Source organism: Opisthocomus hoazin, chromosome 1, assembly GCF_030867145.1.
Source record: "Opisthocomus hoazin isolate bOpiHoa1 chromosome 1, bOpiHoa1.hap1, whole genome shotgun sequence".
Lineage (NCBI taxonomy): Eukaryota > Metazoa > Chordata > Aves > Opisthocomiformes > Opisthocomidae > Opisthocomus > Opisthocomus hoazin.
Window position 1 is genome coordinate 3,844,401 of NC_134414.1, and position 11,195 is coordinate 3,855,595.

Genomic DNA, 11,195 nt, shown 5'->3' on the forward strand with positions numbered 1-11,195 from the left:
CTGCTCCTCACCCTGCTCCGAAACCAGCCCTGCCTTCCCACCAGCTTCCACCTCACCCCTCGCGCCGAATTCCCTTTGGCAAGCCAGGAGAGGAGAGCACCCGTTCGGATCCTGCCGGTGTTTGTGCCGGGTTCCGTGCAGATCCCCCTCCGCAGCGCAGACGTGGAGCCACCCCCCGACCCTGCCCAGCGTGCCCCCCCCCTTCAGCCCCACCGCCCCTACCCTGCGCGAGATCTTCATCTTCTTGGTGCAGCCGTAGAAGAGGTCTTCAAGGGAGAGGCAGAGATCCCGCACGACCGGGGGGTCTTGCTTCACCGCTCCTCGTCCTCGCAGCCCTCCGAAGGGCAGGGTCAACTCCGAGCCATCCTCAGCAAAGAACTCTGCAGGAGCGAGCAGAGGTGGGCTGAGGGGGGTCACCACGCTCGCATCAGAGGTCTAGGGGGGTCCCTTGGGGTCTCCTCATCATGGAAGCTGAGCGCCCTAAATCTGCCACCCAGAAACCTGCTTCTGCCTGGGACCACCTTCCCCCTCCAGCTGAAGAGTTTTCCTCCGGGAGCGTTTTTATCTTGCTCACGCCTTTACGGCAGCCTCGCCAACCCAACCCCTCTTTTTGCCGCAAATCCTCGAAGAAAAGGGGCCCAACGGTCGCTGGGGAGAGCTGACGGCCTGAACACGCGCCCCTCGGGCCTCTCACCCGCCTGGGACCGAGGGAAGTCAGGATCTAACCTCCAGGCAGCGGGGGACCAGCAGCCCCAGAGGGACCTGAGAGTAGCTGGGGCAGGGAAACATCTCCTAAAGCTTAAAGCTCAGAGGTGGTGGTGGCCACAGCCCCACACAGAGGGGGAGCCTGGGCCACCCCCCGGAGCCCCCCACCTACCCGCAAAGGGGTTGTCTCCACCAAAGAACTCCTTGAAGACTTTGTCCGGGTTGTTGTGAAACACGTAGCCAGTGCTCCAGAGGTTTTCACCGCCACACTCCAAGGGGATGCCGCCTTTGAGCCCCTCTTCTCCAAACTTGTCGTAGACGCCTTTCTTCGTGGCTTAGGGAAGGAGGAGGAGTTGGGAATGGCCATGAGAGGGGAGAGCCTGAGATCCAGGCTTTGCTTGGGTGGAGGATGGAGACAGGATGGGGCAGGGGGGGAGCACACCAGCTTGGGGACAGCAAGGTGGGATGGAAGCAGTAGGTTAGTAAGCATGGTGGGGATGGGTTGATGTCTGGGCTTGATGATTTTAGACATCTTTTCCAGTCTTAACACTGGAGAGAGTCCAGCGGAGGGCTACGAGGATGATGAGGGGGTTGGAGCATCTCTCCTACGAGAGATGCATTTCGGCGAAGCTACTGAAGGTGAAGGGTTCTGGAGCAGAGGCTCGCGCCGAGGGACCCTTTCTCCGGTGGCAAAACCGCAGCGGCGAGGCGGCAAAAAGCGCCGAGAGAGAGAGGAGACCCCAGCCCCCCCCCTCAGCGGGAAAGCGGGAAGTGCCAACGAGCAGCAGCTCTGACTCAGCGGGGGCGGAGTCGAGTGTGACAGCGGCCAAACCCCCTCAGGGATAAGAGCAGCCCCCAGGGAGCGCGAGCGACCAGGAGCGCGGGCGAACAGAGCCGGCAAACAGAGGCGGCGCAGCAGCCCGGGAGCGGCGCAGCAGTTTGCGCGGGCAGGGCGAGCGGGGAAGGCGACTGGCAGGGTACAGCCGCCCCTTCTGGCAACTCAAGTAGTGGGCATCGCTCTTCCAGGAGATACTCTAGCCATGGTTACCACCCGTGGTAAAGCTGTGGCTCGAAGGAGTGTGGGGACCCAGACAGAGGCCCCATGCAAGAACGCGGGTGTCCAGGTCTCTGGCTGCAGGGAGTGCCTGAGCCTGGCGCTCGTACCGGAGGACAGCAGAGACAGCGGCTGTGTTCGGTGCGAGCAGGTGAATGACCTGCTCAGCCTGGTGGCAGAACTGAAGGAGGAAGTGGAGAGGCTGAGGAGCATCCGGGAGTGTGAGAGGGAGATCGACTGGTGGAGCCGCACCCTGCCCTCCCTGAGGCAGCGGCAGCAGGAGGCGGCTCCACAGAAAGCAGAGAACCCCCTACCCTCTTGCCACCGAGCAGAAAGAGGGGGCCTAAGAGATGGGGGGGAATGGAAACGGGTCCCTGCTCGGGGGGGCAAGCGAATTTCCCCCCGGCCTCCCTCACCTGCTCAGTTGCCCTTAAGCAACAGGTATGGGGCTCTGGAATGTGAGGGACTGGCCACAGAGGATGTGGGTGAAGGTGAGGCTCCATCCAGGGGGTTGCCTAGAACGAGTCAGACAGCCCCACGTATTACAACTGCCTCAACTAAGAAAAAAAGGAGGGTCATTGTCATAGGCGATTCCCTTCTGAGGGGAACAGAGGGCCCGATCTGCCGACCGGACCCATCCCACAGGGAAGTCTGCTGCCTCCCTGGGGCCCGGGTGAGGGATGTTGCGAAGAAACTCCCTGGTCTGGTGCGGCCTTCTGATTACTACCCCCTCTTGGTAATGCAGGTTGGCGGGGACGAGGTAGCAGAAAGAAGTCCCAAGGCCATCAAAAGGGACTTCAGGGCACTAGGGCGACTGGTTGAGGGATCAGGGGCGCAGGTGGTGTTTTCCTCCATCCCATCAGTGGCAGGGGACAGCACTGAAAGGGGCAGGAAAACTCACCTGGTTAACAGGTGGCTTAGGGACTGGTGCCATCGGTCAAATTTTGGCTTTTTTGATCATGGGGAGGTATACACAGCACCGGGCCTGCTGGCAACAAGTGGAGTTCAGCTATCACAAAGGGGGAAAAGAATTCTTGGCCACGAGCTGGCGGGGCTCATTGAGAGGGCTTTAAACTAGGTTCGAAGGGGGAAGGGGATATTGCCCAGCTCACTAGGGATGAGCCTAGGCTTGGAGTGCCAAGGCCAGGGGTGAGATTGACAGCCCAGCTCAAGTGTGTTTACACCAATGCACGTAGTATGGCCAATAAACAGGAGGAGCTGGAAGCCATTATACAGCAGGACGGCTACGACTTGGTCGCCATCACAGAAACGTGGTGGGACAACTCGCATGACTGGCATGCTGTCATAGATGGCTACAGACTCTTTAGGAAAGACAGGTCAACAAGGAGAGGTGGGGGAGTTGCTCTATATGTGAGGGAGCAACTGGAATGCATTGAGCTTGGCCTGGGGGCGAGTGAAGAAGGAGTTGAAAGCTTGTGGGTTAGAATTAAGGGACAGGCTCATAAGGGTGACATTACGGTGGGTGTATACTACAGGCCACCCGACCAGGAGGAGGAGGTTGATGAAGCCTTCTACAGGCAGCTGCAAGCAGCCTCACAGTCACAGGCTCTGGTTCTCATGGGGGACTTCAACCACCCTGACATCAGCTGGGAAGACCATACAGCTAGGCAGGCGCAATCCAGGAGGTTCCTACAGAGCATCAATGATAACTTTCTGATGCAAGTGGTGGAGGAACCAACAAGGAAAGGCGCACTGCTGGACCTCGTGTTAACAAACAAGGAGGGACTGGTGGAGGACGTGAAGGTTGGAGGTAGACTCGGCTGCAGTGACCATGAAATGGTCGAGTTCAGGATCCTGCGTGGAGGAAGCAGGGCGATAAGCAGGATCAAAACCCTGGACCTCAGGAGGGCTGACTTTGCCCTCTTCAAGGAGCTACTGGGAGGAATCCCGTGGGCCAGGGCTCTCGAAGGCAGGGGGGTCCATGAGTGCTGGTCGCTTTTTAAACAACACTTCTTCCATGCACAGGAGCAATGCATCCCCCTGAGAAAGAAATTTAGCAAAGGAGGAAGGAGACCTGCATGGTTAAACAAGGAGCTTCTAGCGGAGATCAGGCAGAAGAGAAAGGTGCATGGCATGTGGAAAGAGGGACAGGCCACTTGGGAAGAGTACAGAAACGTAGTGAGAGCATGCAGGGATGCGACGAGGAAGGCCAAGGCTCACCTGGAATTGAAGCTGGCAAGGGATGTCAAAAACAACAAGAAGGGCTTCTTCAACTACATCAGCAGCAAAAGGAAGGCTAGGGACAACGTGGGGCCGCTGCTGAATGAGGCGGGTGTCCTGGTGACGGAGGATGCGGAAAAGGCAGAGCTAATGAATGCCTTCTTTGCTTCAGTCTTCAGTGCTAAGACTGGCCCTCAGGAATCCCAGGCCCCGGAGGTAAGAGAGGAAGCCTACAGAGAGGACGACTTTCCCTTGGTCGAGGAGGACTGTGTGAGGGATCGCTTAAGCGATCTGGATGTCCACAAATCCATGGGCCCCGATGGAATGCACCCACGAGTGCTGAGGGAGCTGGCGGATGTCATTGCCGAGCCACTCTCCATCATCTTTGAGAGGTCCTGGAAGACAGGAGAGGTGCCCGAGGACTGGAGAAAGGCCAATGTCACTCCAATCTTCAAAAAGGGCAAGAAGGAGGACCCAGGGAACTACAGGCCGGTCAGCCTCACCTCCATCCCGGGAAAGGTGATGGAGCAGCTTATCCTGGAGGCCATCATGAAGCAAGTGGAAGAAAAGAAGGTTATCAGGAGTAGTCAGCATGGATTCACCAAGGGGAAATCATGCCTGACCAATCTGATAGCTTTCTACGATGACATGACTGGCTGGGTAGACGAAGGGAGAGCTGTGGATGTTATCTACCTTGACTTCAGCAAGGCTTTCGACACAGTCTCCCATGATATCCTCCTGGGGAAGCTGAGGAAGTGTGGGCTGGATGAGTGGTCGGTGAAGTGGATAGAGAACTGGCTGAATGGCAGAACTCAGAGGGTTGTCATCAGCGGCGCTGAGTCTAGTTGGAGGCTGGTGACAAGTGGTGTCCCTCAGGGGTCAGTGCTGGGCCCAGTCTTGTTTAACTTCTTCATCAACGACCTGGATGAAGAGTTAGAATGTACCCTCAGCAAGTTTGCTGACGACACCAAACTGGGAGGTGTGGTAGATACACCAGAAGGCTGTGCTGCCATTCAGCGTGACCTGGATAGGCTGGAGAGCTGGGCAGAGAGGAACCTGATGAGGTTCAACAAGGGCAGGGGCAGGGTCCTGCGCCTGGGGAGGAACAACCCCAGGCACCAGTACAGGCTGGGGCTGACCTGCTGGAGAGCAGCTCTGCGGAGAGGGACTGGGAGTGCTGGGGGACGACAGGGTGACCATGAGCCAGCAGCGTGCCCTGGCTGCCATGAAGGCCAATGGGATCCTGGGTGCATTAGGAGGAGTGTGGCCAGCAGGTCGAGGTAGGTTCTCCTCCCCCTCTGCTCTGCCCTGGTGAGGCCCCAGCTGCAGTGCTGCGTCCAGTGCTTGGCTCCCCAGTTCAAGAAAGATGAGGAGCTACTGGAGAGAGTCCAGCGGAGGGCTACAAGGATGAGGAGGGGACTGGAGCATCTCTCCCAGGAGGAGAGGCTGAGGGAGCTGGGCTTGTTCAGCCTGGGGAAGAGAAGGCTGAGAGGGGACCTTAGAAATGTCGATAAATATCTGCAGGGTGGGTGTCAGGAGGACGGGGCCAGACTCTTTGCAGTGGTGCCCAGCGACAGGACAAGGGGCAACGGGCACAAACTGAAGCCGAGGAAGCTCCAGCTGAAGATGAGGAAGAACTTCTTCCCTCTGAGGGTGATGGAGCCCTGGCCCAGGCTGCCCAGAGGGGCTGTGGAGTCTCCTTCTCTGGAGATATTCCAACCCCGGCTGGACGTGGTCCTGTGCATCCTGCTCTGGGTGACCCTGCTTGGGCAGGGGGTTGGGCTGGGGGATCTCCAGAGGGCCCTGCCAACCCCACCATGCTGGGATTCTGTGAACCGTCGCTGCTCCCATGCAGGAGTGGAGCTGGGAGTACTGCAACCCGCCCCCCCCCCCCCCCCCAAATCCTCCAGCACCCCTCGTGGGGTGGCAGGGATGGAGCCGACTCCTCGCTGAGGCCCAGGGGAAACAGGCACAAGGGTGCTGCGTTTTGGGGTGCTGGGTGCCGGGAACCCCCTCTACCTGCTCCCAGGGCTTTATTGGAGGGAGGGCGGAGGCCGTCGCTCCCTAGGACAGGAGAGCGCTTCTCAGGAGCGTCTTCTTCTCCGGCGTGAGCTTCTTGGGAAAGCAGATGTTGAAGTAGATGAGGAGGTCACCTCTGCGCCGGGGGTCCTGGAGCAGCGGCATCCCCTCCCCCGGCACCACTTTGCAGTACGTGGGGCTGCGAAGGGAAGGACGGGGCTGGGAGGAGCCGCGGGACCCAGCTCCCCGACCGCAGAGCCCCCCCATCCCCGCACGCTTCCCAGCGGGTTTCTCAGGGCGAGGTTGCTCCTCCAGCTCCAAGCGGAGGCCTGCCTTGTGTCCCCAGGCTCCTCAGGTCTTCCACCCACCCACACCAAGCCCTCTCCCAGAAGATCAGCCCGTGGTGGGCACCCTCCTCCTCCAGGCTGGTTTCCCCCCAGCCCCACAGCTCCTGGAAAAGCTTTGGAGCACCAAAATCGCGCTAATTCCGGCAACGGGGACGCGCTCGGGAAGCGCCGAGCTCTCACCGGGGAGCAGCGCGCCAACGCCGAGTTTCCTCCCAAGTGCCCCGTCCGCCTCCTCGGCCACCGCGCCGGCCCCGCAGCCGCTTGCCCCACGGCGCTTACTCCACGATGTCGTTGATGGGGATGTTCAGCAGCCTCCCGTCCAGCGTCCTCACCTCCACCGCGCAGCCGACCAGCGCCTGCAAGGCACACAGCGGGTCCCGCAGCTGCCACGCACAGCCCCAGGGGGCAAACGTAAGCCGGGGCCGGCTCCGGCCTCTCGCTTGGGCTCTTTACCTTCCCCAGGGGGACGGTGGCGATGTACACGAGGTTGTCGTTGGCTCTTTTGAACCTCGGGTGGGGTTTCTCCTGGACAATGAAGGTGATGTCAGCTGGAATGACGTTTGGGCCCTAAAATTGAGAGGAAAAAAACCCCAAAAATGAACATCGTGTGGAGTTTCTCCTGCACAACGAAGGTGATCTCAGCTGGAGTGATATTTGGGCCCTAAAATTGAAGGGGGAAAAAAACCAAACCAAAAACTAACATCACGTAGAATTTCTCCTGGACAATGAAGGTGATGTCAGCTGGAATGATGTCTGGGCCCTAAAACTGAGGGGAAAGAAAACCCCAAAAACGAACATTGTGTGGAGTTTCTCCTGCACAACGACGGTGATGCGAGCTGGGGTGATGTTTGGGCCCTAAAATTGAGGGGAAAAATAAGATATCTGGATTTTTTCGGTCTAAACCATATGATCTTACAGAGGGAAAGGTGACACGAATGCCTGTCCCTTGGTGGCTGCTTTCAGCTGGCTACGGAGAAGGGGAAGGTGTTTTGTTCATTTAATAAAACAAAACGGCCAAGAGAAATCAGACCGGGGTTCACAAAGGTGACACCAGGCAGCAAACCACCCCTTTTCAATTCTGTTTTTAACCATCCTACGGAAAACCCGGGCAGGAAGGGTTCCTCAGCGCGTTTCTGAGCGCGGTGACGCTGGATCGCCCCGTTCGCCGCGCTGCCGACCGCCCGCAGCAACGGGCAACCCGCAAAGAGCTTCCGCCAGGGTCGTTACCTGGTCTCCTTCCTTCTCAAAGGTGATCCTGGTGCCCTGCTTCCAGCCCGGCTGCACGTCGATCGTGAGGATTTTATCTCTGATGGTGCTCGTTTGGCCGTCTTCGTTCATCACCTGGGGGGTAGACAAAGGGGTGAGCAGAACCTGGTGCCCTTGGGAGAGGTTGGGTCTGCGGCCAGGTGGGAGCTCGGCTCGGCCGGCAGAGCAGCCAGCACCGGGCTCCGGTTCCCCCAGCCCGGATGAGGACCCTGCGGTGCCGGACACGGCCCGGCTGGTGGGGCAGCCACCTCCAGGCTGTCACGGAATGGTTTGGGCTGGAAGGGACATGGCAAGGCCATCCAGTCCAAGCCCTCTGCCACAGACAGGGACATCTCCAACTGGAGCAGGGTGCTCAGAGCCCCGTCCAACCTGGCCTGGGATGTTCCCAGGGATGGGGCATCGACCACCTCTCTGGGCAACCTGGGCCAGGGCCTCACCACCCTCACCATAAATTAATTTCTCCTCATATCCAGTCTAAATCTCCCCTCTTTTAGTTCAAAACCGTTCCCCTTGTCCTATGCTACAGGCCCTGCTGAAACGTTTGTCCCCAGCCCCCTTTAAGCACTGGAAAGCTGCCTTCTCCTCCCCAGGCTGAGCAGCCCCAGCTCTCCCAGCCTCTCCTCCCAGCAGAGGGGTTCCAGCCCTCGCAGCATTGCTGGGGCCTCCTCTGGCCCCGCTCCCACAGCTCCAGCTCTGCCCTGTGCTGAGGGCTCCAGAGCTGGACGCAGGACTCCCGGGGGGGTCTCAGCAGAGCGGGGCAGAGGGGCAGAATCCCCTCCCTTGCCCTGTGCCCACGCTGCTGGGGATGCAGCCCAGGGCACGGTTGGCCTTCGGGGCTGCCAGCGCACACTGCCGGGTCCTGGCCAGCTTCTCATCCCCCAGCACCCCAAGTCCTTCTCAGCAGGGCTGCCACCCCACCGAGGGACAACACAGAGAGGTGATCTGTGACGCCATGGTGCCCAAAGACAGGGTTGTAGCTGCTCTGCTCATCCAGCCACACGTGAGCCAGTGGTGACAAGGACGGCTCCTGCTCCACAGCTAGGCAGCTGCAGGTACAAATGGGATCAGATCAAGCAGGAGAAACTCAGGGCTGGAACCAGGAGATTTGGGACAGCGAGAGGAGGGACGCAGGTCACTGGGAGCAGAGAGGAGACACAGCGCGGTGTAAAAATTCAACTGTGCGAGCCCAGGAAACGCTGTGCTGCTCCTCACCCTGCTCCGAAACCAGCCCTGCCTTCCCACCAGCTTCCACCTCACCCCTCGCGCCGAATTCCCTTTGGCAAGCCAGGAGAGGAGAGCACCCGTTCGGATCCTGCCGGTGTTTGTGCCGGGTTCCGTGCAGATCCCCCTCCGCAGCGCAGACGTGGAGCCACCCCCCGACCCTGCCCAGCGTGCCCCCCCCCTTCAGCCCCACCGCCCCTACCCTGCGCGAGATCTTCATCTTCTTGGTGCAGCCGTAGAAGAGGTCTTCAAGGGAGAGGCAGAGATCCCGCACGACCGGGGGGTCTTGCTTCACCGCTCCTCGTCCTCGCAGCCCTCCGAAGGGCAGGGTCAACTCCGAGCCATCCTCAGCAAAGAACTCTGCAGGAGCGAGCAGAGGTGGGCTGAGGGGGGTCACCACGCTCGCATCAGAGGTCTAGGGGGGTCCCTTGGGGTCTCCTCATCATGGAAGCTGAGCGCCCTAAATCTGCCACCCAGAAACCTGCTTCTGCCTGGGACCACCTTCCCCCTCCAGCTGAAGAGTTTTCCTCCGGGAGCGTTTTTATCTTGCTCACGCCTTTACGGCAGCCTCGCCAACCCAACCCCTCTTTTTGCCGCAAATCCTCGAAGAAAAGGGGCCCAACGGTCGCTGGGGAGAGCTGACGGCCTGAACACGCGCCCCTCGGGCCTCTCACCCGCCTGGGACCGAGGGAAGTCAGGATCTAACCTCCAGGCAGCGGGGGACCAGCAGCCCCAGAGGGACCTGAGAGTAGCTGGGGCAGGGAAACATCTCCTAAAGCTTAAAGCTCAGAGGTGGTGGTGGCCACAGCCCCACACAGAGGGGGAGCCTGGGCCACCCCCCGGAGCCCCCCACCTACCCGCAAAGGGGTTGTCTCCACCAAAGAACTCCTTGAAGACTTTGTCCGGGTTGTTGTGAAACACGTAGCCAGTGCTCCAGAGGTTTTCACCGCCACACTCCAAGGGGATGCCGCCTTTGAGCCCCTCTTCTCCAAACTTGTCGTAGACGCCTTTCTTCGTGGCTTAGGGAAGGAGGAGGAGTTGGGAATGGCCATGAGAGGGGAGAGCCTGAGATCCAGGCTTTGCTTGGGTGGAGGATGGAGACGGGATGGGGCGGGGGCGGGAGCACACCAGCTTGGGGACAGCAAGGTGGGATGGAAGCAGTAGGTTAGTAAGCATGGTGGGGATGGGTTGATGTCTGGGCTTGATGATTTTAGACATCTTTTCCAGTCTTAACACTGGAGAGAGTCCAGCGGAGGGCTACGAGGATGATGAGGGGGTTGGAGCATCTCTCCTCCGAGGAGAGGCTGAGGGAGCTGGGCTTGTTCAGCCTGGAGAAGAGAAAGCTGAGCTGGAAGCTAATAAATGTTTATAAATATCTTCAGGGTGGGTGTCAGGAGGACGGGGCCAGACTCTTTCCAGTGGTGCCCAGCGACAGGACAAGGGGCAATGGGCACAAACTGAAGCCGAGGAAGCTCCAGCTGAAGCCGAGGAAGAACTTCTTCCCTCTGAGGGTGACGGAGCCCTGGCCCAGGCTGCCCAGAGGGGCTGGGGAGTCTCCTTCTCTGGAGATATTCCAACCCCGGCTGGCCGCGGTGCTGTGCAGCCTGCTCTGGGTGACCCTGCTTCGGCAGGGGGTTGGGCTGGGTGACCCACAGAGGTCCCTGCCAACCCCCACCATGCTGGGATTCAGTGATTCTAGGATTCTATTCTAAGCAGGAACAGACGCCAGCACTCGGCCCGGCTGCGGGTCACGGAGCTGACGCCACCTGCCTGGGTGCACCAGCAGCTGCGGGCTCAGACCTCAGCACAACTCCGGCCACACCAGAGACCCTTTGCCCCCGGTCCCACTCCCTGGAAGAGAACCGTCTCCCCGCTTACGGTCGCTGAGGATGTCGTAGGCCTCCGCCAGCTGCCTGAACCTCTCCGGCGCCCAGGGCTCCTTGCATTTTAAAGGATGGTTCTTCAAGGCCAGTTTCCGATAGCTGCGAAGGGAAAAGGACGGGAGAGCCGGGCCCCGGGCTGCCAGGACACCCCCAGCCTCGGCCGCTCCCTCACGGCTTCTCCCCGGCCCTCACCCCGCCTCAGGCCCGCGCTGCGGGGAGGCCGAGGGCACCCCCGCACAGTGCCCCCACCCCACTCCGCATCGCTCCCCGACCCCCGCACACCCCGCGGCTTCCCCCCGCAAGGCCGAGGCCCCTCACGCCTTCTTGATGTCGGCGAACGTGGCCCCGCGGTCCAGCTCCAGCACGGCGTAGTAGTCCCGGCCCATGGCGCCCGCTGCCCCGTTGCTATGGACACCGCGACGCTTCCAGGCCCCGCCGCGCGGGGCATCACGGGAGCTGTGATTCGCCGCCGCGCGGGGCATCACAGAACCACAGAATGTTTGGGGTTGGCAGGGACCT

General features: G+C 60.2%; 1 protein-coding gene across 1 annotated transcript; it reads right to left on the minus strand.

Moving 5' to 3' along the window:
- Nucleotides 1-5,870: 5,870 nt before the first annotated feature.
- LOC142360629 (dnaJ homolog subfamily B member 13-like) lies at nucleotides 5,871-11,126 on the minus strand. Its single transcript, XM_075414921.1, has 8 exons — nucleotides 10,995-11,126; nucleotides 10,672-10,775; nucleotides 9,651-9,812; nucleotides 8,996-9,153; nucleotides 7,534-7,647; nucleotides 6,760-6,873; nucleotides 6,586-6,662; nucleotides 5,871-6,158 (listed from the first exon to the last, which is right to left on the minus strand). The coding sequence occupies exons 1-8, from the start codon at nucleotides 11,060-11,062 to the stop codon at nucleotides 6,005-6,007; spliced, it is 951 nt and encodes a 316-aa protein (XP_075271036.1). The 5' UTR covers nucleotides 11,063-11,126; the 3' UTR covers nucleotides 5,871-6,004.
- Between the last annotated feature and the right edge of the window lie 69 nt (nucleotides 11,127-11,195).